The following is a 27,757-nucleotide window of genomic DNA, read 5'->3' as shown; positions in this document are numbered from 1 at the left end:
AAAGACTAAAGAAGGGAAAAGAGAAGGAGAAAGAAAGAAAGAAAGAAAGAAAGAAAGAAAGAAAGAAAGAAAGAAAGAAAGAAAGAAAGAAAGAGAAGAGAAGAGAAGAGAAGAGAAGAGAAGAGAAGAGAAGAGAAGAAAAGAAAAGAAAAGAAAAGAAAAGAAAAGAAAAGAAAAAAACTTTCCCAGTGTTTTCAGTGACTTCTCAACGAGCATGACTTACAGCTGTTCTGGGGACCGGACCAACACCCTCCTTCACACCCTGTTCCCTTGGGACACCATGACTCTTGCATCCTGAGAGTTTGAGGGTAGGTCCTCTCCAGTAGATTAGGATGCATCCTACACCCGTCTGGGAAAACCACTCCCAATATCAGCATATAAATAAAACAATGGAAATTCAAGAGCAGCAAGGTCTGGGAACTGCATCCATCATACACTCTAACAAGGAGGTGAAAGGGGAAAACAAACTCCATGTGTTCAGTATCGTGTTCTCAAGCTGAGCAAATAACTCCTCCCACTTTTGGGGGCTTTGGTGTCTCCAGAGAGCAGAATGCAAAATTAAATTCCAGACTTGTTCCTTTAACTTGAAAAGATGAACTTTCCAGTCTTTTTTGTTTGTTTGTTTTTGTTTTTGTATATTTTTTTAAGAATTTATATTCAATCTGAATAAGCATGTAAAATTACATTCCCTCCAGGCTCACACAAGGTCCTCTACTCCCACCCTCTCCAAATCTCTAGAAGCTGAATGCTTGGCCCTAAGAACAAACATTCTCACAGAAGACTTTTTATCTGTCTCTCCACTTACCCAAAAATCGTCCTCAGAGGTTTCCTTTCTACACCTCTTCCATCAGACTTAGTAGAAATGCAGAAATGAGAGGAAAAAGAACAGCATGAAAAGACATTTGAACTTCGATGCATTTCCAAACATGGTTCAGTTTGAGGTCTGTAGGGAGCCTCGGAGTTTCTCATTTGCTGTGACTTGTCTTGTCTCTGCTTCCATACTGTTTGTGCTCAGTGACTCTCCATTTGCTATGAATACCTGCCACATTTCCAGCCTAAGGAACAGCCTCTAGAAGAACTATTGCCTTTGTTTTTAATGTACTCATTTCTTTGCCCAATAAACATTTAGAGTAGCTACTGAGTGCTAGGAGCAGAGCTAAGTGCTATGTTCAAAACAGGCATGAGAAATAATGTCTACCTTCAAAGAGAAGGAAAAGTAATGTAAGGCCACAGTATTGTACAAGGGAGGGGCAAAATGTGTGAGGGAAATGTGGCCTAAGAGATTCCTCTAGGATGATATTCAGGAACTGAGTTTTAGTGAACAGCTGAATTAGTTGCATAGTGAGTATTGATAGGATTATTCCAGAATAGGGGACAGGGGACAGGGGAAAAGTACAATATTTGTAGAGAATAAATGGATCAGTGGCAATAATCCAATATAGTAACAGAAAGAGAGGACAGTGAACTAGACAGGACCAAATGGTGGGTGACTCCTATTTGATTCTGGAGCTCATACAAAGACATTGGAGGGTTTTGAACGTGGAAGGAATGAAGAGGATGCACGTTTTCAGAGATTACCGTGGCATGATCATGGGCGATAGACAAAAGTAGATACACACGAGGGGAGACAGTGAAGAGATGGTGATCCATGGAGAAGTTTACACTTAAACTAAAGGATCTTAAGGACCTAAAAACTATGTAATGGCATGAATTTAATAAATAGCAGGGATTAAAATTTCTAAGATTTGGTCATCAACTAGACAAATGGGAAGAGAGTTGAAGAGTCTCCAAGGACAACAGAGTGATTTAAAAATAAACTAATCTTTCAAGATCCATTGTGAAAGGCAGCTGATTATTTTTTTATATAATTTATTTTTTTTAAATTATATTGTTGACAATCTTTACATAGTTAATTGTGGTAAAAAGGTTCAGGGGTATAGGAAAATGGGTAAGACTATTATGTCCATATTGTTTCCTTCTTGTATCTGTGGTAAAGTGGGCTATTGAGGGAGAAGCCCCACCCAGTTTCCCACCCACCCCAAGCCCCAGATGTGGGGCATGCTCTGAGATCTTTGTTCAAGTGGTTTTGATAGTTCACCAGTTATGATTCGCTGCCATTTTCGCCACTTCCAGCTCGGTGAGGTCGTTGAAGAGTCCACTGATTGACATAGTCCATCATACAGTCTTCATTTGCCCAGTATTTCGCTGCCAACATGTAACTGAGGTGGTTGATTGAGTTGTTCTTTCTTTTGTCTTTTCTTGGTTAGGGTTCTGGGTCCAGCATTTTGGTTGGGGAGATCCCCCAAAAAACTTTGAGGTATTCCCAGACCAGATTCTTGTATGTTCTAGCAAGCACAGGGCCCGGCACAGTACATCTCCACGATCAGCTGGTGGTTGCAATTGCTGGGTTGGTTCTGTGTTCAGTCTCGACTTCCACTGGAACCAATGGGTGTTGCAGTCCAGCCTGGTTCTGCCCAGCACATACTCGGCCCTCACATAAACCAGTGAGAGCTGCAGCCCAGTTGGAGCGACCCACAATAACCCCCACCAAGCCCGCCCCCTACCCTGGTTTGCCAGTATGTATAGCAGACTAGTCCAGTCTGTCCCCCATCCCATTTGGCTCTCATGCTAGACAATAGGTATTAAAGCTTAGTTCCATCTAAACAGCTCAACTATCTAGCCCTCACAGATGTTGTTGAGTGCCTCTCTACCTAGCCACCCCAGCCCCTGTCCTAGTTTTCATGCCCTCCCGCGGGAGTAGTAACCCAAGAAGGGGGAACCCACTATTTCCCTCCCGGGTCTCTCTCTATCCCGGTTTATGCACTCTCCAGGTGGTTCTGTGGTTTGACTTGGCAGAACTAGCCCCCAGTGCCAGCTTCTGCCAGCTGATGCTGTGGCTAAGCCCAAACAACCCTCACCCACTATAATTTATGCTTGCATCAGTAGGAATAATCAGCCCAGCCTGGCTTTTCCCTGATCTGGGCCACATGCAGCGCACAGGTGTTGTAGCCCTTCCTAGTCTGGCCTGTCCTCATCCCAGCCCACGCTCTCCAGTGGGAGTAGCTGTCCAGCCAGGGGACCAGCCCCTTAATCCCCCTGCTGGCTCTGCCTCCTCCCTTCCTGGCTGTCACGCGTGCTGGTTGGGTGCTGCAGTCACATCCAGTACAGGCAACCTCACTTTGGCATTCCATATTGTGCACTGGTTTTTGTCGCAACCAAACCTGGCTCGACCCACACTCTGTTCCGGTGTTCGGATTTGCCAGTGGATGACATGAACTGATTCAGCCTGGTCTGCCCCCGACCCATGCCAAATGTATGCCAGTGGGAAACTTTCCATGGCCTATTCTGGGCTGTTTCCTATCATGCTTCTTGCGCTTACTTACAGGGATTGTGTCCAAGGCAACTGATTATTAACATCTACCTTGGCCTCTGAAATATGCAACAATAGTTTGAAGGCAAAAGAGAAAAAAGGAAGAACACTTTGGGATTTTTCTTTGTTCCTCACAACTGGTTCACAAGGCCCAAGAAAGCCTTGGTTCCATTTTCTAGACTTCAGTGACTCCCAAAAATAAATATGCTGGGAAATCTAAGGAATTATTCACAAGGTGGACTTTTTTTTTTTAAAAAAGCTTTATTTATTTCTATTGAAAAGACAAATTTACAGAGAGAGAGAGACAAAGATCTTCTGTCCATTGATTCACTCCCCAGGCGACCAAAACGTCTGGAGCTGAGCCAATCCGGAGCCAGGAGCTTCTTCCAGGTCTCTCATGTGTGTGCAGGGTTCCAAGACTTTGGGCAGCCCTCTACTGCTTTCCCACAACAGGGAGCTGGATAGGGAGTGGAGCAACCAGAACACAAACCAGTGCCCATATGGGATCCCGGGTGTGCAAGGCAAGGATTTAGCCACTGAGTCATCATTCCAGGCCCATAGTGGACTATTTAATTTTGGCATCAAACTTGTATAGGACTCAGTCAGTTAAGTCAACAGCTTTTACTGTTATTTTATCTGTGCTGAGTACCACATGAATGAGAACTAGAACCTACAGTCAAATTCTTCATTAGCTCATCATCTTTATGCATCTCTACTTTTATTTGCTTAGATCTATTTATTAGCATGATACAAAATGGCAGAAGGCCTCAAACTGTAGCATAAGTAAGAATCATTTGGAGACTTTATAAAACTATAGCTTACTAGGATCCCAGAGTTTATAAAGCTCAGGGTAGGGTCCATGCATTTGCCTGTCTGGCAGTTTGCCTGTCTGGAGGTGTGTGGCCTGTGCCTCTGATCTAAGAACTGTTATTTTGCATTTTCAAGCCCCAGTAACTCTGTGAAACAATGTAAAGTTCTTTTCCAGGCTCCCAAAGAATCATAACATGGAATTGACGTCAATGGGAATTACACAGGCCACAAAGGTGTCATACTTGAGGCCCAAGTGTTTATGACCAGCCCCTCACTGCCTCCTGCTTGCCTCCTATTTTCCAGTTGCATTTCCCACTGGGCTTTACTGTTGCTATTGCTCTGTAAGTTGCTGCAGTTACGGCTCTTGATGAAGTCAAACAGTCCCCACTGGGGAGAGTGAAGAACAAGGAGCAAACTTCTGTCCTTCTTTCCAACCTTAAAAGTCAGAGATTAGTAAACCAATGGTTTAATCATCTGGAGATGGTGTCAACATTTACCAAGCATTAAGATACTGACAAGGTTGTGATGGTCAGCTCAGGCTCAGTCATGCAGCTAATCTGGACCACAATAAAGATAAATGGGTAAGAACCCCCATGACAGTAGCATAGTGAATTCAATGGCTTATCTATTGTCCTAGGCATGAATTTGTATTCTTGTGAATGATTTTATGTTGTGGATCTCTTCTAGGGAAGCAAAGTACCACTCATTTATAATACTCACTTGTTTTTCTGGTATTCATCTTTAAGTGTGCATTTTTTAATCTCATGTAGAGGAAAATCAAACAAGAAATCATTAGGCAATTCAAGTATTAAATGAAGGAAAAGCCATGGACATGGAAAAACACCAGGATGAACTTAAATAGTGTAGAACAAACGATTTAATGCCTTGGTTTCTTTGACAGAGGGTTAATTGGGACAAGAAGAAATAGTTGAAATTAATTCCAAGATTCCCACTTCTCTGAACCAAAAGAAAGATAGTATCAGTCATATTAATGTTGAAATTGAGAGGCAGTTGGTTAAAAGGCCAGGTTTTGTTTTGCATATCTAGGTGATTAGGGGACAGACAAATGGAGGTGTTTTGAAATACTTGGAAATCCAGGAATAAAATTGGTATTAAAACAGTGACTTAGAGTAGAATATTGCTATAAGGACAATTTACTTGTCATCAGAATTGATACCTGAATCTCTATCAGCCCAAGAAAGAACAATGTGTTGTTGAAAGAACAACCCAGAACGGTTTCAAGTAAATCTTCCTTAGAGTTAATATCTTTGTCTATTTCCAAGTCAGTTTTTCAGCTAAAATGTAAGTAGAATTCTCCAACTAGGATGGGCTGCCCATGAAGAAATTCTACAATCACTTTCAGGGCATGCACTTGACTGTTTCTCTCTGTGCCCACCTGGAAACCACCTTCACTGAGCATTTCAGGGTTAGAGAAGGGGGCACTCTCAGTGCTCTCAGAAAGGGATATTAATATGGTCTTCAATACCATGCTAACTACCATGAAAAAGTTGATAGCTTTTCTCCTCCTTTTCCATATCATTTATGCCACGTGATGCTGATGTGGGGATGCTTCCCAGCTACACTGGAAAAGCCTCCCACTGAAGTTGTAAACCCAAAGGTTTGGAAGAGATATTTCAAATAACTCAAAATATGCAATGTAAACAGACCAGCCTTTTGGTATGAAGTGCACTAAATCCAGGAAACCAGATGCTTTGGTTGGCTTGCTGTGGCTGAATTCTGACAGACTCTCCTTCACCAACCATTTTCTTTGAGTCCTCCTTGCCTTTACCTCCTTTCTCTCCTCCCCTCCCACCCTCTCTCCTCTCTCCTGCCCTCTTCTTCTTCCCTCTCCTCTCCTCTCCTCCCACCCCATTCATTTTTATTTCCTTTCTTCAGGAAGCTATAGGCTCATCAGCTAGGATACAATGAATGGCTTCTGAAAGTAGTGGTGATGTTCATTTAAATTGTTCACTTGTCCTTAGTGACATTCGCTTACAAGTGCTGGCACAAGAGCATGAATCACACCTTCAGACACAGCTGTACGTGGGAAGGACTTTCCTTTGTAACAATTTTATTAAACATCCCTCTGCCAACATTACTGGCTGAGACATTTTAATGGTCTCAAAAAATCATTTAGATCCATAAATCTCCAGTTTTTTAATTTATATTCTTTATTAAGAAGTCTCACAACCTCTGAGAGGGTTTCAAATTCAAAGACTCAGGTCATTAGAAGTCAGGTGAAGTTCCTTCCAATGAAGTGGCTGTCCCTGATACAGAACATTTACAGGCTAAACCAATGCCTCTTGTATCAGTTGCCACCTGGGGAAACTGCCGGTTAAAGCTAACTAAACTCCACTGCCGTCTGAACTGTCTAGGGAACTGTGATAGAAATGGGTTTTCAGCTGAACTTCAGGAATAGAATCTCCAAAAAGGGCATGGAAAGAAGATAAAGAAAGAAGAGAAAAATGGAAAGAGAAATTCCACAGAGCCCAACCGCGATTAAAAACAGATCAAGGATGTTTCCTCAACGATTTAATGCATCATACAGATGGGGGAATGGTCACGTTGCTGTAATGTGAGATTCATACTAATAGCTTCTGTCCCAAGGGTTAATTGTGGCTTAGTTAACAAAGGTGCTTGCAAGTATAAAGTGTTCTGTGTTACATGCCAGACACTGCCTCACAACTGTGGAATCCTGTTGTATTTCGACTGGATAAGGGGCTCTTGTCCAAAACCAGTGCATCTAAAATGTGCAAGGATTCATATTCTCTTTTTAGAGAGAAATTTCTGTTGTGCTATAGTGAATCAGATCGAGGAGTGGAATTGATGCCATGTCATTTAAGGAGCATATGTCATTTAACCTTCATGGTGTGGGGGGAAAAATGCTTCTAAGAGTCTACACAGTGTCTTTTCCATCCTCCAAAACATACACCACCACAAACAACAACATTCTTCTCCACCTATCTTCCCCTCCTGGGTCTCAGCATCAGTCAATGGCTGACCCTGCAACTCAGCTTTGGCACTTACAAGATAGCTGGCTGGGATGGGCAGGGCCCTTTCCGGTAATGAATGTTGCAATGTTTTTCCCATTCTGATTGAGTTGGATGATACATCGTTTCAAAAACGCACTACTGAAGTCAGCACCTTTTAGAGGGTCTTTGAGTGGTCATTGTGATTCCCAAGACACAGAACCTTTTTGTTGACAAGCTTTGTGCCACAGTCTGACTTAGCTTCCTGGTTCTGAAACAAGCAAAGAAAAAGAAGCCTCACCTGTCTCTTTGGCCACATCACTCCATTCTTACAGGCAGGGCCAAAAGAACTAATGCTTTCTGTCACCAGTTTAACATAGATCATGAGTCAGGGAACTCTTTGTGGCATCTTGACTTTGTAGACTTATATTCAAAAGTATTGCCCTGCCGCCGACCTCTTTCAAAATGGATGGAGATCGGGGAAAATAGAAAATGGAAATTTCAGAGTGGAAGCCCAATTTGTCTTTCTGGAATACTCTGGGAGGCTGGATACTCAGAGAAACAAATCCTTGCTAAGCTAGCTTTAGGTTTATGCAGCTAGTTAACAAACTAGGCAGGTAAGAAATATTGACTTCCATCAAGAGGCTGCTGGCCCTCAGGAGTGGTAGTGCTCAAGGCAATGAGATGAGGTGAAGTCATAGAGAGAAGAGTTCTTGCGAGAACTAAAGAGAAGGTACACAGCTTACCCTTTCTTCAGGATAGTTCCACTGCTCCTTCCAGGAAGTCAGCGTGAGATTGAGAATCACTGTATGTCTGAATCCCCCTCTGATTTTTTTTTTAAGATTGATCTGTTTGGAAAACAGAGAAAGAGGAGGAGAGCTAGACAGAGCCAGACAGAAAGATCTCCCAACTGCTAGTTCATTCCCCAAAGGATTACAACAGCCATGACTGGCTGGAGTCAAGAGTGAAGAATTCCGTCCTGGTCTACCATGTGGGTGGTAGGGGTGCAAACATCAAGTCAACTGCTACTGTCTTCCAGGTGCATTAGCAGGAAGCTGGATCAAAAGTAGGGTAGCTGAGATGGAAGCCAGCACTTGGTACAGGATATTGTTGTCCCAAACTGCACTTAAACCTTTTGTGCCATAACTCCCTGCAGGCCCCACCCCCTTTAATTCCTGGCTTCAAGGCTGTCACTGACACTGCTGCCTTGAGTGACTGAGCCAGGCCTAGCTTGCTAGCCTAGCAGCTAAAGTCCTCGTCTTGCAAGCACCAGGATCTTATAATGGCACCTGTTCTAATCCCAGCAGCCCCGCTTCCCATCCAGCTCCATGCTTGTGGCCTGGGAAAGCAGTCAAGGATGGCCCAAAGCCTTGGGACCCTGCACTCACATGGGAGACCTGGAATTGGCTCCAAACTCCTGGGTTCGGATCTGCACACTTCCAGCATTGCAGCTGCTTGGAGAATGAATCATCAAACGGAAAATCTTCCTCTCTGTCTCTTTTCCTCTCTGTATATCTGCCTTTCCAATAAAAAATAAATAAATCTTAAGAAAAAAACAGAGTGACAGAGCAGCTGAGACCAATGCTGCTGGCTCAATCAGCATTTTATAGGTCATGACTTCTTCAGCTAATGAAGCTCTGAGCATTGTGTCTTTGCTATATTTCTCATCCTAGAAGTGTTTGCCCACTGTCTGCTTCTGATTTTCCCATTTCCTACCTGGCTGTGATTGTTCTTCTCTTATTGTGGATATTTTTAACCTTTGCCAAACAGGTTGCAGACATCCTAAAGGGTACCATAAAACGTCTCTTTGTCAAAGGACACATCTCTTCCTGTCCATTTGTTTTCTGTGGTGGGATTGTGTGTGTTGGGGTGAGGGGGCACTGGAGTTGTAACTTATCTACTTGGGGAATATTCTAGAACTCTGCACCATCCTTAAGCATCTGCTCTTGTATTCCTTTTCTATTCTATTATGAAACTTCTTACACTTTAAGTTTTCTAATTATTTTCTTTTTCTAATTCTTTTCCTAATGGCTTCTAAATTTTGCCTTCTGCTATCTGCCATTTCTTTTCATCCTCCTGATTTTATGTCACTCTGACCTATCTTGAAAACTTTTAAAAATGGCAATATAAATATCATGTGGGAATCCAGTCTCCTTCCTCCCCACCGGTGCATCCACCATTATTTACAAGAGCTGCTGTGCCCATCCGACTTGAGGTGTGTGATTCTTCCTGGGGAGGCTTCATTATATCTCCCCTCACTGAGGATTAAAGATGTACAAATTTTATTCCGCATAAAAGACGTGAAATGAGAAGCATTGCTGTCAGAGGCTCTCAGCAACAGCTTGAGAAGGTCAGCAACTAAAGCTGTGTGCCTTCAGCGCCAAGGTAGATGGAGCAGCTGCTTTGGAAAAATCCTGTGGAGCCAGTTCTTGTTCTCATTGGCACGAGAATGTGCCAATCACCACCCAGGTTGCAGGGAGCATGCACCAGATGCTGGAGGAAAGAGCCAGCTAGGAGCGGGCCTGGTTGTGTCTCTTTGACAAAATTGTGACTATCATAACTGAGGTACTGCTCCCTTTACTCCCTTCAGAAAGAAAGGTCATGGAGAAGGGGTCATTTTACAATGCTTTAGGACACTTAGTTTATGGTTTTTGAAATACTGCTTATGTCATGGTTGGCCATCTTATCCTGCTGACTGATGCAGATGTGAACAACTACAGGCACGTTTCAGAGGTGGTTAACTTTACCATCCGATACTGATCAGTCAGTTTTCCAAAATTCTTTATCTGAGAACCAGAAATTTTAGCTAACATGTATATATAACCTCAAAATATCCCTAAGATACATTTTTCCCTCCAAGCAGAGAAAGGGAAAAAAATTTCCCCTACATTAATTTACCACAGAGTACGAAGAAGAAGATACATTTTTCCCCCAGAATAGATTCTGACTTGGAACTTCAGTTAATTCCATAGAACCCAGGTATGGTTAACTCCCACCTGGACTGTATATGCATGTAACCACTTTCTTGAGCTCTGCAAGTATTAACACAAACAATTACAAAATAGTGACTTCATATCCTTAATTTTCAATGTCTAAGGCATACAAAGCTTTCTATTTAATACCATAGTCTTCCAGAAGGAAGGTGAAAAGTGCTTCTTCTATGTACATCTTCCTCATTTGAGGAAGCTATGCATCTGTCTTGTCCTAGTTTTAGGGTAACTGTTCTCTTCTCTGCCTGTTTTGAGATTGTAATGGAATGAAGATATATCAAGTCCAGTTATATTCTGCATTTTCAATTGGCAGATCTTTTGCTGTTAGAACTATCCCAAAAACTTTAATTTCAACAACGCAATACCAAGGCCTTGTCTCTGAATTGCATATGGAAGCCTGGCCGGTTCTGCTGGGACATCCATCCCATTGTCAATTCCCCAGCATCTGTGATAGCTAAAGCTCAGTGTTACTCTGAGTATTTGTTTCACTAGGTGCAGCTTCAAGCTAGGCATCCAGGCTGCCAAGAAGCACTCTGAGACCTGGACACAATCGAGATAGGAGCAGATAGAGATTGGTGTAGTCAAGACTCATTATAGGAAATGAAGACCTGAGTCATGTTAGGTTACAGCTTATAACATGTTGTTATCCTGGAGAGGAGAGAGAGGAAAGAGGCTGCCCTGTAATATGGGAGTGGAACCGTGTGGCCTTCTTTGGAGAGATACTGCAGAACAACCTCTGCATAAAGAGCAGCGATTAGTTCCAAAATGCACAAGCACTGATTTGAAGTATGCTGTGTTGCCCCTGGCTTGGAGGTCGCATAAGCTACAGGAGCTGAGCAGGCAGGGACATGTTAAATGTTTCTAAAACATAACATAGGACATACCTGCCATAAATCTCATAAGGCAAAATAGAACAAAAACTAAATGGATAAGAGACCACATTGTGTGATTCCATTTATTGATAGGTCCAGAACTGGGGGAGTCTGTAGCATTAAAAAGTGGCAGGGTTGCTTAGTGCCAGCAGTGGTAGGATGGAAGGCTAGGGAGTTGATGGCTGAAGGGTACAAGACTTTCTTTGCAAGGTGATGAAAATGCTTCTAAATTGACTGTGCTGGTGGTTGCACATGCCTGAAAGTGAACTAAAAACCATTGAGTTGCACACTTTCAATGGGTGAATTGTGTAAGTATGTAAATTATATCTCAATAAAGCTGTCATTGAAAAATGTAAGGTAATAAAATTTGGGGGTGGGAGGAGAAAAGCCAAGTAAGTGGAAGGAGCAATAAATACTCTGGGAGTGGATCTTCTTCCCTGGGACCCCTCATCTCCTGGCCTGTATTCTTCCCCCCTCCACCACTCCACAGAAACCCCACCAAGTAACCATAAAACATAATAGTTTGCTTAGAAACAGTGGAGTCAAGCTCATCAGACAACCCAAGTGCCTCATTTTCTGCCACATTTGAAGGCCACTTAGATGTGAGACTTGATGCAGTCCCAGATTAGTCCTGGGAGAATTGTGGGCTGGTAGTTTATTGTCCAGCTTCTCTGCCAGACAAAAGGGTCTTAGCTCATAACAGTGCAAACTTCTGAATAGAAAGAATCGCCTTTCAAGCTGTCAGAGGTCCTCTCGTAAATAACAAAAAAGATTGGTACCAGGTAGCTCTTACCAGAGAGGAGAGAGCTTACAAAGTTCTTCTATTTTAGTTTATTTCAAGCAGTCAATAAATAAGTGGTTCCATGCTATTAAAAATGGAGAAAAGAGAAGACTACAAATAAGTGTGTCTACCTCCTGCAATTTGGTCCATTTCCCCGGCTCCTTTTGCAGAGAAAGATGCAATTGTTCCCTTGATGACCCTGGTACCCAGCCTATTTTCTTTGGGGCCATCTTTTGAATATGATTTATGTATGAAGCCAAGTAAATGAACGGGGGAGTTGAAAAACATAATCAGAATGTTACATTGACACTGTTGTAGACTTTCTGAGTGCTGGAAAAAAAAAACAAGAAGTGAATGGAAATTAGCTTGCCAAAATGAATATTTTATGCATTTTTATATAGGGCATATTCCCAAGTGGGAAAAAATACACTTGGATAAAATAAGATAACCAAATATTTATTGAACATTTTAGATTTATGATACACATTTGTCACATTTAAGCAAAACTCTTACCCTCAAGACTTACATTCTAAATGTTCGTGTGTTTCTAGTTTTCTCTCTCTTTCTCATTTTCTCTCTCTAGTGTTCAGAAAAGGTGCTTTTAAAAATGCTATTTATTTACTTTTTTGAAAGTCAGGGATAGAAATATAGGGGCAAAAGTGAGAATGAGCTCCCATTCACTGGTTCACAGCCCAAATGGCTACGATGGCTGATATGGGTCTAGCCAAAGCCAAGAGCCAGGTACTTGGAACTCAGTCTAGGTAGCCAATGTGAGTGACACAAATTCAGTTTCTTTTGCCATCGCTGCTGCCTCACAGGGTCTGCATTGGAGGCCAGTGAGAGTCAGGAACCAGAACTATGTATCAAACTCAGGTACTCCAGTGTGAAACAGGGACGTCCTAACTGATGTCTTAACCATTAGGTCAGACCCCAGCCCCAGAGACAAGGCTCCTCCAGCAATCTGGTAGGAGTTACATGTAATCTGTTCAATCACAGGCATTTAATCCCTTCCAAAACCATCTGTCTTTCCAAATTGCCTATCTCAGTGATATGCACTTTGATAGCTAGTGACTGTGTGGCCTTCTGTGATATTGCAAGACATTGGCTGAGATTTTTTAAACTAATCCCAAGTCTTATAATTATGTGAGCCTTGAATGACCAAAAAGTGATTGTTTTATATTATTGGAAACATCCTGCCGTTGGAAGAGGTAGCTCTACTCACTTCACAGTGTTGTGGAAAAAGCTGAACTTGTGTGGAGTATCTGGGTTTAGGGGGTGATCTCTGTGACTCAGGGAGAAATCTATGAAGTTGGTGATCAGTTGTCGCTTAAGGTTGGCTACAAAACTGAACTTTCTTGTTGGAAAATTTGTGTCATTTGTTGAGTTTGGGGGGATATGATACAGCCTCACAAATGTTATGATAATCAAGCTAAGCTTCTAGTCATCACTTGGATTTTTCTTCAAAATTTGAATTGTATCATCCCTGTAATAAATTATATTAAATGTGCCTACACATTGTGCTCTTAGTAAATACTTTGTCATGGTAGTGTTTTCATTATTTGTACTATCATTAAGCTTTGAGTGCAAAAACAGATTTCTGTTGCTAAAGTCTTTCCTCAACTCTGATTTGACCAATCTACGAGAAGTCGCAAAGGCTAAACTTGGCCATGCATGGGGTGCCTTAAGTCTTTTCTCAGCCATCAAGCTTCTCCTTGCTGGGTCAAAAATGTTTCTCTCTATTATCACTGATGACCCAACCTCCCCTGTCTTGGTCTCAAATTTGTTCCTTAGCAAACATATCACTCCACCACCTATGTCTGTGCTTTATATCTGGCCCTTTCTGCCCAACCTATATGCATTGTGGGCTCTAAATGTCTACTAACTTTTCCTTTTGAGAAAGTAAAGATCAATAGGTATTTTGTTTGTCCCAGCTCAACAAAAATAGTGCCGAATGTAGGTGTTTTGACGAAATTCACAAGTGTCAAAGAAAATGCCTATTGTAAATATTTGCCTTTGCCTCTTGTCTCCTATATTGTTGCATGATGGTTCCTTGAGGTGTCCCCTTTCACATGCATGTTTGGTGACAAGCACTGAAGTGCTTCCCAATAATGTCTCCCTATTTACGGGAAATTCTTAAGCCTATGGAACTGTATCATAAAAAATAAAAATTAAAAGAAACTAAAAAAATTATGTCTCCTTATGGAAAACCCTAAGAATATGAAAATGTACAGGCATTCCAAACCAATTAAATCAGAGTAGTTGACAGATAAGGACAAAATAAAGGTGGTCATGTAGGAGAGTTGGATGTCAGCCTAGTTTCTTTCTTCCTCCCTTCCTGAGCCAATAGGGTAAAATCCTGACAGTTTGAAAATGTAATAAAAAGAAAAGTAACAGCAATTATTCTGATTGCAAGTTGACAACTGCTGAATCCTGTGATTGGGAGGCAAAAGGTGTATAAAAGTTTATTGGTTTATAATTCACTTCATGTCAGTCCAGAGAAATGACAGCATTTGTTTGAAATGACGGCCCCCTTTTCCTACTCACTCTTTCCATAAATTTGACCCCATCTTACCCAGCTGCAAGTGGTGAGTAGCAAGACTCGGAAAGTTGATCCCATGATTCTAAGAGGTACATTGAGCTCAGGAATTATATATTGTAATAAACCAAACACATGATGAAATTGTTTGGAGGGCTGTTTCCAAATAATGTTATGTTAATTGTACAGGTTAGAGTTTCCCAGACAATGTTCTGTGAATGGGTTTCTAGCACGCTGTAATACTAAACCTAGGTTCTCGGCTAGCTGGGAAGCCTACTATAACCCATGACTGAATCTAAAAAAATCCTGGACATGAGAAATTAAATATTTGTAATCATTTGAAGAATCAAATGTTATCTTATATATGTGCTGTAGAGTACAAGAGCAGGAAAGTACTAAAGAGATACAGACGGTAGAAATTTGAATGTCTAGAATGATAAACAACCAGAGTACCAAGTTTGTGCTCAATGTGGAAGAATTTGTGTACTGTATATAAATCCAACCAACAGTTGCAATTATACACACAGGAGTAGAGCCAGCAGCAGCAGCATACCAGATTTGAAAAACTAAGCAATTAGTGCTGAAAGAAATTGCCCCCCTCATAGCAACTGCTTGTACAAAGACGATGATTTTCATTGTATTAAGGCATTCAAAGCCACAGTAATCCCCTACTATAATAATCAATAAATACAATAGATTTACAACAGATACTCAACAAACACTGGGAACAAACACTGTCACTTATTAAACATGTCTAAAGTAATCATTTCAATATATTTGGACTCATCTTTCACTTCCAGTTCTCCAATCTGAGCAGATTAAAATCATGCAATTGAGTTTGGGCATGAAGACCAATGTCTGTGGGATCAGTTGTCCCAAAGATGGAAGTGATACTGTACAATTCTCAGAGAACAGAGTCAACCCTGGGCATTAATTTCAAAAAGTGGGATGTATATGTTTCCAGCAAAATAAATTCTAAATGGCTATAAAGTTTAATTAGGATGGAAAATTCTAAAAGACATCTTTACAAGTTGTATCCATCCAGTTAATCCAGGCATTGTTTGTAGAATGTGTGTTTGTGTGTTATGACCTTATAAACTGGATGGGCAATTTGTGTGAATCAGGAGGCCTAAGTGCATTGTGCCATGATCCATTTTCTGTCTTCCGTATATCGTCTGGAGAAGGTTATGGTGACTTAGCGCCCTGTCCCAGATGTCCCTGGCCCCACAGGCCATAAGAAAGTGTCAGTTATTCTACTGGATGAGAAAATCATCTCTGTGTTCAGCAACAGGTGACCCCAGAGAAGACAAAGTAACAGGCCTTGCTGACTGATGGCTGTGCCAAAGCTGGGATGGGAAAAGTGAGACAGGATCTGACTTACAGGAAAAGACGTATTTCATTTGGGGATCTATGACTTACGAAAATGCCTCAGTAGTCCACTCAAGTATTGCAGCAGCCAGTGTGACCCTTTAAAAACATTAGTCAGAGTGTGTCGTTCTCATTCCAAATGCTTCTGTGTCTTCTATTCTTCTCCAAGTCCCTAAATTGCCTGCCTAGTGTGTTCAAACTGGTGTTACCTATGCCTTTAGCTGGCTAAGGAATAAACTCATGGTTACTGCTCATGGTTCTGCAGGCAGGATAGTCCAAGGTCAAGGGTCAGCTCTCTGCCTCTTAAGGTGGTGCCCATTGTGTCCTCACATGGCTCTACGGTCAAGCAGATCCCTTCCTCCTCTAAAAGCACTCACCTTGCTCATGAGAGCACCACAGGCCCCATTCTGACTACCCACAATGGGGCTTCAGTTTCATTGTGAATCATGGAAGAACATACAAGACCTCACCTATCTCTTCCCACCCTCCACCCTCCACCCACACACACCCTTATTATGTCTCTGGCCTCACATCTTCCCATTCATCCCCTTTCCCCACCACCAAATCTCTTCTGCTCCAACATTGCCACCCTCTTTGCTGTTTCTAGAACAGACCAGAAATGTTCCTTGTGGTCTTATACTGGTTGCTCCCTAAGTCCAAAATACTGTTCTCCGGGGTGGGATATTCTCGTGGCATCTCCCACACTTGATTCAAGTCTTTACCCTGAGTCTCTTCAGGGTGGCTTTCCCAGATCCTGCCCCGTTTGCACTACAACCTGAGATCACCAGGCACATTGGAGTCCACACAACTCTCCCTCACCCCTTTATCACACCCACAGCACTTAGATTAGTTCCCAAGAGGAGGCAATTATTGATTTTATTGTCTGTTTTCCCCTCTAGCATCTCAGCTCCACCAGAGCAGGTGTCTTTTATCTGTTTTGTTCCCTGCTGTATTCCAGGGGGCTGGCAAATACTAGGCACTCAAAAACATATTTGTGGAATAAATGAACAAACATCCAGTTGGCCCGAGGCCCCAAAAAGCAATTAGAACCAGAGTACATATTAAGTCATCCAGGACAAGGATATAAGGCGTGATGGCACCAGAGACATGGGAACTGTTAAACTCCTTATAGGAGTGAGATTTTATTCTAAGCAACCCCCCCCACACACACACACACACTCCGTATGAAATAATACATACCAAATTATTTCCCCCCAAAAAAGCTGTTTCAGATATTTGGAAATGGTTATTTCAGATATTTGGAAAACATGCTTCATGGAAAAATGGGTTTGAGAAATGTTAAATAATCTTACCTTCTTGATATTCACAGTACACAGTAACACACTGAAGAATCTGAAATATCTAATATTTAAAAAGGATGAGCTAAGCCTCCATGTTTCACAAGCACATCTAATTATTTATATATATATGATTATAATACCCTTTAGTTCACATAGCATTTGTGTAGGAAAGAAAAACGGTCCTTCCTTTAAACACCCTTTTAGCACTGATCAAGACTTTCATAACAATATTATTTATAAGATATATAAAACATAACTGTGATATGGAATATAGAAAATAAGTTCTATAATGTTTGTAAGGGAAGACCAATGAGAATATTATTCATAATAAAACTTTATTATAAAGTGATTGGCAAAGTGCTTTCAGCCATGAACCCCCATTTGATTCCCCCTCCTGTAGGGTGCTTGGGGCAGGTGCCAGGTACCACTATCCCTGCTTAACAAAATGGAAGGTGGACTAGAGCCAGGTGAACACACTTGGGAAGTTTTAGTTTTTATCAGCTATATGATATTCACCCTCCCTAAACAGGAGATCATGGTTTTGGCCAAGACATCTCTAAACAGAGATCATACCACATTTGCTGAGGAAACCCACTACAGAGTCAATCCAGGCTTTACACTCATGCCTTGTCATTTGGGTGAAGTAATTTAACTCCAGCAATTCACATTGATAACAGTGCTTCTCCGGGAGTTACTGAGAGGACTGAAGCATGAACACGGAAGACAGATATCAACACTCACAGCAAAAGCTCAATAAATATGATCTATTACTGTTTAAACAGAGGTTACTATTTTTTAGAACCACATAACACTCTCTGACACGGATATAATATAATCAATTCAACCATTTCTCTGCTGACTCCAGTTTTTGCCATCTGTTTTCCTTCTGAGAAACAAACAAACAAAAATGAAGAACCCTTGGAGCATGAAAAAAATCTCTGGTGCCATGCTGATCCTGAGCAGGCTCCAGTCACGAGTGTGGCAGGCTCATGGTTGGCTCTGGTCAGCAAACTTGGTGTGGATGTCGCTCGAGAACAGACTATCTCGTGGGACTCTGAATATTTGCTATCAATGACCAGCAACATCTTTTCTGGCAGTATTTTGGCAAGTTCCTCCTTGTTCCCAGCCAGAATCAGTAAGTTCAGAAGCACAAGAAAACAAACAATACATAGAAACTCTTCTCTCTGCTTATACCAAGTTCAAAAAATTTTTTTCAAATCCAAGAAATTTTTCAGCAGTGTTGAAACTTGGTTGGTATCATAAACGTGCCTATATTTTCCTTGCCCCCTTCAATCCATTCTCCATGCTGCACACAAGGTTGTACTTCTAAAAAGTGTGCAAATATGAATGCATCATCTCACTGCTGAGCTCATGCCATGGCTCCCTAATCTCCTTAGATTAAAGTCACCCTCCCCAGCCTATCCTACAAAGTCCTGACACCTCTGCAACTTCCTTTTGCACCTTTTTCCAGCTCACTCACTCCATTCTCTTTGCTGTCATACACTTAGCATTGTTACACAGTCTCTTAGGTATGCCAGCCTCCTGCCACGGGAGCTTTAAGCATACACCTTATCTGCTTGCATTGGCTTACTGAGTGCAATTGCATAATGTATGACCCAAACTGCAATACTTACGAGTGTGAAAAGGACACTAGTCTTAATGTAACACTCAGCAAGATAACAGGCATAAATCAGGACCTACCAGGGCAAGCTGGCACATAGAGCTTGTTCATTTATCAGATCCCACATCTTATTGGATAATGACAACAATCTCTTTGGCAAGGAGAAGGGCATTACAACTCACACCACACTAGGCCTCCTTTGGTTCCACCAGCCAAGGTTGCACCTTTACTTTCATGCATCACAAGATTGCTGCATTGTGCCCTCCAAGAGATTGTAAACTCCATGATGCTAAGGCCCCTTCTAAACTTCCTCACCATTATAATTTCTGGCCATGATATATCATATGTCATAATTATTATTTATATCAAATATGATGTATCAAATAAATGCAATAAGATAACTCCTCTTTGAAAACTCCCTTTTACTGTAATTGGTAAAACCAACCACTCAATTATGCAAGACAGAAATTTAGGAATTTTCCTTTTTCCTCTCCTGTTTTCCTGATTCGTCTTTCATTCTCATATCCATTTGTTTTACAGCCTCTTCTCTCTCCTCTTCCCCTTTTTTCTCTTATCTCTTCTTTCTGTCTCCTTCTCTGTGTTTCCTTTTATATAGTATCCTTTCCAAAAAGGTAATGCAATCAAGAGATACAAAGGCCATATCTTCTTAACAGTGATGGTTGCTGAACAAAGTTTTGCTAATTCCATTCATTTGGCTGTCCTCACAGAAATGTGTTTATTGAAAATTTGGTTTAAGAACCCAAACCATACTTTTAACCATTTTTCCAAACCATGAAGACTTGTATTATATTTTTTCATGATACAGTTCTGTAGGCTCAGAAATTTCTCCTTCTACCCTCCCCATCTACATTCTCCTTATGAAAACTTTTAAATGTAAAACTATATTAAATAGAAAAAATTAACAGTAAATGTCTCTCTTTCAAGTCTCCTCAAAACATTTTATAGAGTTACTAGGGAGCAGTAAACACCCAAATATTTCCAAGTTTTCTTTCCATATAAAATCATAAAGTTTCATAATCCTTCTGAGAGAAGGAGTCCATCCTAAATATCCCAGTATTGTTAAAACATAGACTCCCTTAGATGTACTGACTGACTTACATCACTCTTCTGGATTATTAATTATCTGAATGCCAAGATAACACCATGTGGACTTCTGTGTTACTATTTGCCACAGATACTCATCAACATTTTTGCATAAAGTTTTGCATGAGTGTCTATGGAATGCACTGAATTAGTCAAGGTTCCCTTCTGAGCATGCCCTAGAACTTCCCCCTTTGCTGACATACCTACAGCGCTGCATGATGCCGGTATCTCCAGCAGAGTCCAGGTTTCCCTAACTTGCCCCATTGGAAGTACTTGGTTCCCACCAGGACAGATGTTTTGAATTCCTAAGGACCTACGTTTGGTCCTCATTTTAGCTGACCCTTGCAAACTCATCAGTGAGAGAAGAAACATGTCTGGGGAAAGTCAAAGGAAACTGTGAATAGCCTCATATAAAGCTACCTGGCTTTCAATCAGTTTGGTCACTGACAGGCTCTCTGTGCACAGAAGATACTGCGCACACTTAGCTAAAGGATCACATGCATAGGAAGCCATTCGAAAAGTTCTTGATGCAGAAAACCTTTCTCAATGAAATCAACTGTCATGGAGAAAGGAACTCAGGAACAGCAGAAGAACCACCATGAATCAGAATAACCATTGCTTTTGAGTGCCTGGTATGTGCTAGACACTGTCCTAAGCACAGTCTGTCTCTAAAATGCATTTGTAAAGCAACAAGAAGCTGGACTAGGGGGACATTCTGGAACTAAACATTTCAGTTGCTGCAGTAAGGTTACCATAGTCACTTGGTTCCAAAGTTGACTCTGGGTTATTTTCCCCCTTCTTGATCTTTGTAAGTGGACTTGTTCTTTGTGTTCTTTTAAGTTCTTTTACAGCTTCTTGGAATTCTCCATAGGCATTCCTGCTGCTTCTTGTTCAATATCTTTTATTAGACTCCTGTGTTCCTGGTGATTGAAACTTATTTTTTTTTCTCTCATTTTTCCTCTGAAAACCTATCAGACTGAAAAATAAGGATAGCTCCTGCTGGGACCATTCGGAGTGAACACCTGTCTCACCTGCTCTAGAAAATAAATACGCTGCTGCTTACATACTTTCCTTTGCAGCACTTTGTCACAAAATATTTAAGAATTCTAAACTAAGGCAGCAAAGGATTATTTGGTACAATTTCTCTTGTCTCTGGGTTTTATATAAAGTTGAAGATATTTTTAAGATAAGAATGAAATAACTCACTTTCACATGCAAAAAAAAAAACACCCTTCTTTGCTCTTTTTCTCAACAGTAGGTTTATGGGCAACTAAGTACTTGTAGATTATCTCTTTCCTATACACAAAGCTCCCTCAACAACAGCTAAGAAAGCAGTGAGTGAAACAAACCAATCCGTGGGTGGGAAGCCTCAATTTAGCCAGTTCAGTCACAGCCCTCACTGACCAGATGGGCTATGCCCCACTCAAGAAAGTGGAGACTGAACCTTGGTTCTGATCAGCCAACTGGAGTCTCTTGCATAAGATCCTAGCATTCAGACAGATCTAAACTGACTGCTTGTGCGCTCCCGTAAATCTGTGGCATGATTAAATTGCACAGCTGGCCTCCCCTTTGCTAAGCAGGATACACATCCTGGGAGAAATCACTCACTTAGCTCTATCAAGACAAGCAAAGTATCCTGCTAAAACAGAGCAGTATGAGGAGAGCTCTGATTGGAGAACTGGCACCGTGAACTGTCTATGTCATCTCTTTGCCAGAGGTAGCAGTGGCATGTTCTCCAAAAGTTCTAAAAGAAAGCAATGGGGGGCCCGGCAGTGTGGCCTAGTGGCTAAAGTCCTCGCCCTGAACGCGCCGGAATCCCCATATGGGTGCCGGTTCTAATCCCGGCAGCTCCACTTCCCATCCAGCTCCCTGCTTGTGGCCTGGGAAAGCAGTTGAGGATGGCCCAAAGATTTGGGTTCCTGCACCTGTGTGGGAGACCTGGAAGAGGTTCCAGGTTCCTGGCTTCGAATCGGCGCAGCACTGGCCGTTGTGCTCACTTGGGGAGTGAATCATCGGACGGAAGATCTTCCTCTCTGTCTCTCCTCCTCTCTGTATATCTGCCTTTCCAATAAAAATAAATAAAATCTTTTAAAAAATTTAAAAAAAAAGAAAGCACTGGGCTTCTTTCCCTCCACCTGGGGGCTGGTCTGTGCTTTCATGTCCTACCATCATGATTTCCCTCTTGTTCAGAAGCAGTGCCCCTCCTAAGTGTCTCTAGTACAGGCTGCCTCAAACCTGTCTACTGCAACAGCCTCATTTAGGATCTTTGTCCACCAAAGATGCAATAAGATCAAGGTAGCCACTGCCCTGCCCCTTTTTCACACCTTTCTCCCACCTTGGATTGACGTTGACACCCCAGGATTGAGGCCATAATCTGTTTCTTGTCTTACAGACCTGTGTCATAGCCACTGTAAGTTGTCATAGCTGTCAGAGTCTCCACCCTCTTTGCCAGTTACATAAGAAGCCACATAAATGTCTGCTCCCCAGCACAAGCTCTTATTAAACAGGGGCCATGTGAGAGGCCAAGTGGGCAAGAGGTCCATCCGGGAACCAAGTCCCCAGGGAGGCTGAGGGGCTGACTCGGGGCCTTGGCTCCTAGAGCACATCAGCTCAGCTCTCTGCTGGGCTTGCAGCCTTCAGAGCCGATGCCAACGTGTTATGTTTCCAGCCCGAAGGGGGCAAAGGAGAAGCAGCCCTTTCAAAATAAGAATTCTCCTGCTGTTTGTTTCCGTTTGGAACACAATAAGAACAGACCAAGGACATGACTTCGAGCTGTCAACGCTTCCTACCCAGCTTCCACGGCACCTTTCCTTTGCCAGGAAGAAAAAAAAAGCTGCTGAAGCTAAACAAGGCCTTAATGAATAGTCAAAATAATTCTTTAGCTTGGATATAAGGCCTTAGGTCAATAGATGATTGCAGCAGCCCAAAGGCCAGTAACAGCAGCTCAGCAGGACACCACTTACTCTGTCTTTGGACAACGGCGCAGCAGCGTCTGTTCCTGCAAGGGCTGTTGTTATTATGCTGTTTCTCTCTTGTCACCGGCATACTGAAACAATTTAATTTCAGACAGTGCCTGTTGAAGCAAGGAGAGCAAAACTTATGTGTTCGGATAGAGACACATGCTTACAACGTTCAGTGGACTGCATTAATGCTCAGATTGAAGATGTTGAGTATCTTTGTATTTCAGTCATACTGAAGACTTTCTAAAAGTGCTGTGACTATGCAATTTCAGTATTAGGAAAGTCAACTTCAAAGTGGTTATGGATGGCAGACCCCAGTTTTCCCAGCACAGCGGTCCCTGATTGCCTGTGCACTGCCCTCCCTTTCACCTTTCTGCCACGTGCTGCGGGCGCCTCAGCTTCCCTGCATCAACGGCTTTCCACGTTGCTTGGCCTCCTCTGCGCTGGACTTTCAGGCAGACACAAGGGAGATTTCATGTCAGGAGAACATTGAGATGAAAACACTAATGGAGAAGTGAATTCTGCACTACAAGAAGCACATGGGACTGTAATAGCAGGTCAACAAATGTACAATCCAGCCAATTTTGTATGCTTGATACAGACAGACTCATCAAGAGATAGTATTTTAAGTACTGTCTAGCTTACTGTCATTCCAAAATATTAATGCATTTGAAGTCAACGCTGCACAACTGATGTGTCATTTTCATACTCTTCTTACTGGTACAGTTTCTACCACATGAGCGTCTAATGTTCTTTTGGTTTTGGTTTTTCTCTTCCTTTCTTTTATCTTCCTCTTTTGAATTCTTATTTATTTCATTTATTTAAAAGGAAGAGAAAGAAAGAGACAAAAAATGGACACAGAGATATTCTGTTACCATCCACTCCTCAAATGCACATAACAGAAAGGATTGGACCAAGCCAAAGCCAGGAGCCGGGAATTCAATCCAGGTTTCCCCTTTGGGTGGCTGAAATCCAACTATTTTAGCTATCACTTGCTGCCTCCTTTGGAGGAAGCTGCATCAAAAGCAAGTAAGAACTTCAACCTAGGGAGTCCAGCAAATGTATGCAAATTTGATGCAAATGTATCAAACAGCAACTTAACTGCTGCACCAAATACAGTTGCAGTTGTTTGTTTTATATTTTAAAACCATATTTAGGGGCTGGTGCTGTGGCATAGCGGGCAAAGTGACTGCTTGTGATGCCAGCGTGCTATATGAGTGCTAATTCATGTCTCAGCACTCCACCTCTGATTCAGCTCCCTGTTAATGGCCTTGAAAAATCAGAAGAAGATAGCCCAAGTGTTTTGACCCCTTCCATCTGTGTAGGACACCTGAATGAAGCTCCTAGCTCCTGGCTTCAGCCTGGCCCAATTTTGGTCATTGTGGGTGATTAACCAACAAAATGGAGATCTCTCCCCACTCCCTTCTGTAACTCTGAGTTTCAAATATATTTTAAAAAAAAAAAAAACATTTAAAAACCAACAACAGATCTATATATTCTGTAAAATCGGAAACCAATGACATAGAGGAGAGAACTCTGCCCACGCAATCTAACCAGCTAGATGTGACCACTCTTCCTGCTACTTGTAAACTTAAAGTGCTGTAAATTCAGAAAACCCAAGTCAAGTCAGCAGATACTTACCAAGTGCCCTGAAGCGGTCTGAGCCCATAGCAGGGATCACAGGGTGAGTAACGATCCTTCCCAGCCATTCTTCCTTGAGCCAGTATTTTTCATTTTTACAATAAAGAGAATAGTACTGGTTCTCCTCACAAGGATATTGTGAAGATCCAAGGAGATAAACAAGAAGATAACTACACAGCGATGTTTCGGATAGTGCTTTATAAACTCTAGAATGTTGTAAACACAGAGAGTTCAAGCAAATCCTTCAATTGTTCTCGGTCACTTTCCTGTAACTGTTAATCATCTACCCATGGAATAGCCAAAGCAGCCTCTTTTGTGATATCAGATCATATTTGTATTTTTAAATTATTTTTATTTATTTATTTAAAGGCATGGGAGAGAGACAGAGATAGCTAGTCAAAGAGGGATCTTATATCCAGTGGTTCATTCTCTATGTGCCTATAACAACAAGGACTAGGCAAAGCCAAACCTAGCAGTGGTAGTTCCATCCAGGTATCCCAACTGGATGACAAGGATCCAGGTACTTGAGGCATAACCTGAAGCTTTCCTGGATGTGCAATTAGCAGAAAGCTGAAATTGCATGTGGAGCCAGGACTTGAAGCCAGGCTCCCCAATAGGCAATGTGGGTGTCCTAAGCAGCATCTTAACCACTACTCCGAATGACCACCTTGTATTCATCCTTTTAAAAAAACATTTTCCACTCCTTCTTCCTCTTCCTACTTTGCTTTAAGTCTTTCATTTCATAAGTTGTAACTCTTTTAGTATCTATATTGCAAGGCAAAAATAGATTACACAAAGCATTTTTAACAATGAAATTCAAAGCTGGGAATAACCCAAGAGTTCATAGTTTGCATTTGTAACTCCATGTAAACTCAAGACTTATCCATGGAAGGACATTTTGAGCACTGGCAATTGCATGGATTGTATTGGATGGAAAGTTTACTCAGGGTGGGTGAATACTAAGGATGTGGAAGGGAATAGAGAAGACTGTTCCTCCTAGCTGCTCCTACATAGTGATCCCAGAGTTATCCTAGGTCTAGAAAGATCTGGTTTGTGAGAGCTGACCCAATGTTCCCGAAATCAGTGTTCCTGGATCTGACACCTTCTCTGACTCAAAAATGTCCGGGCTCATGTCCTTCTCTCGCTCTCTTCTCCATATTATATGGACATGCACCTACCATCTACCATAGCAACTGGAGAAAATGCGAATAGCGCAATATGCATGGTCAAGTTTCAGGTATCGTTTTAAGCTCTCTAACAATGCCCCTTTGATGTGAGTCATATTTTCATTTTATGAGTGAGTTAACGAAGAGCGAGAAAAATAAATGTCCCGGAGTGTCACAGACAGCAAGTAGAGTGCCAAGTTTCTCCAAAGTCTATCTTACTCTAAAATTGATAGTCTGAAAGAATCTCAACTGAATTTGATCTGTAATACTACAACAAGGTGGAGGAATCCACCATGGGGGGAGGGCACGGGGAGGGGTTGGGGGAATCCCAGAGCCTATGAAACTGTGTCACAAAATGCAATGTAATTAATAAAAAAAAATTGATAGTCTCCTGATATATTTCCTTATCTTCCTGGATCATGAAGGAAGGACACATACCAAAAAAGGAAAATGTCACAAGAGAAACTTGCAAGTAAATAAACACTAGAAAGTCTGCAAACTGTCTACTACTTACTAAGTGTCTGAAACACCTTAAAGCTGGTTAACCTTTGAGCCAGATAGTAAAGTAGATTAATGCCAACCTGAGGAAAAGAAAGATGGACACAATCAGAAAACAACTGTGCTGGGAACAAGAGATGACACTTCGGGTATCACTAGATGTTCTTAGAACAGAAGCTACAATCCCAACATACCACTTGCATTTATTCTCCATATCCCTGGGAGGTATAATAAAAGACTGTGGAAACTTGAGCATTTCCCTGGCAATAAGGGAAATCCAAATTAAAACATCAATGAGGTACCACCTAACGCCAGTAAGACTGGCCCACATGAATAAAAGCACCAACAACACTTGTTGGCGAGGTTGCGGGGAAAAGGGATCCCTACTCCACTGCTGGTGGGGCTGCAGGCTGGTACAGCCTCTATGGAAATCAGTATGGAGAATATTCAAACAACTCAAATTCAACATACCGTATGATCCAGCAATAGCACTCCTAGGAATATATCCAGAACAATTGTTTTATGAGAAACCAACATGCACTCCTATGCTCATAGCAGCACAATCAGTAATTGCAAAAACAGGGAAGCAACCAAAATGCCCATCAACAGAGGATTGGATAAGAAAGCTATGGTTCATCTACTCCATGGAATACTACTCAGCTATTAAAAAAAACAAAATGCAGTTCTTTGTGGCCAAATGGGCCAAACTGGAAACCATAATGCTAAGGGAAATGAGCCAATCACAAAAGGTTAAATACCACATGTTTGCCTTAATTTAAGATGATATGATGTTATGTATAACATGTTATGTTTTGAATGTTATATGTTGTGTATAAACTAAATTGAAGTGTAGGTGAGGTGGTCACAGAAGGTGGCTGGGAACTCGTATTTACTTTCAACATGTTGGTTACTCATTACTGTGTCAATTAATTCCATAATGATGTAAATTTTTGCTGATAGTATGATGGAGCTTTCAATTGACTGGGATAATACTCTGCTAGCTCTGTCTTCAGACCAGAGAGGGTCTACCTAAGAAGACGTTGAACTTGACTGGACAATAAGATGCTGGACTCTATGTTTGGTGTATGCTTGCAATGGGGGAATCTCAACTGAACTTGAGCTGTGGTTATGCAACAAGGTGGAGGAATCCACCATGGTGGGAGGGTTTGGGGAGGGGTGGGAGAACCCAAGTATCTATGTAACTGTGTCACATAATACAATGTAATTAATGAAGTTAAATAATAAAAAAAAAGACTGTGGAAACGTGGTAAATCACTGTAATTTTCACAGATCCATCCACCAGGCAAATACAAGACACATTGGTTCTAGCGTTGCCAAGTTCATTACCCTCAGCTTCATTAAACAACCCCCCACACATGGTATTCTCTGCAGTGAGATAGAAGGGAAGCCTTGTATTCTCCTGACATTTAGTGTTGATTCCGTTGGAATAACTGGTTAAGGGGATTTGCAGAGAAAAAGTAAGTATACTTGGCAATGTTTTCAAATGTTTGGGTTTTCTGTTTTCTAGGAGATGTACGACTAAGGGGTCAGACAGGGGTTCCTGCCGAACGCCGCGGCTCCTACCCATTCATTGACTTCCGCCTACTTAACAGTGAGTAATCCAGCATACCTGGAAAGGAACAAATGTTTTCTTCAAAAAAAAAAAAAATCATTTCCTTCTGAACTTCAAAACCTTCCGAGGTCGGCCTTCCTTCCTTCGTCTCTATCCTCCCAACTGGAACTTGAACCTTTGTCTTTCAATTTCCTCAC

General features: G+C 41.7%; 1 protein-coding gene across 2 annotated transcripts in view; it reads left to right on the top strand.

Annotated features, from left to right (window-relative positions):
- The window catches only part of PDE7B (phosphodiesterase 7B), a 361,787-nt gene that overhangs the window by 242,781 nt on the left and 91,249 nt on the right, over positions 1–27,757 (top strand). For both annotated transcript variants that reach the window (XM_004587262.2, XM_058672140.1), the window contains one exon: positions 27,516–27,599. In XM_004587262.2, coding sequence (XP_004587319.1) covers positions 27,516–27,599 — 84 coding nt within the window. The remainder of the gene's footprint in view (positions 1–27,515; positions 27,600–27,757) is intronic.

This window comes from Ochotona princeps, chromosome 1 (genome assembly GCF_030435755.1).
Source record: "Ochotona princeps isolate mOchPri1 chromosome 1, mOchPri1.hap1, whole genome shotgun sequence".
NCBI classification, from domain to species: domain Eukaryota; kingdom Metazoa; phylum Chordata; class Mammalia; order Lagomorpha; family Ochotonidae; genus Ochotona; species Ochotona princeps.
Note: the sequence above shows the minus strand (reverse complement) of the source record. Positions and strands in the feature narration are given on the sequence as shown.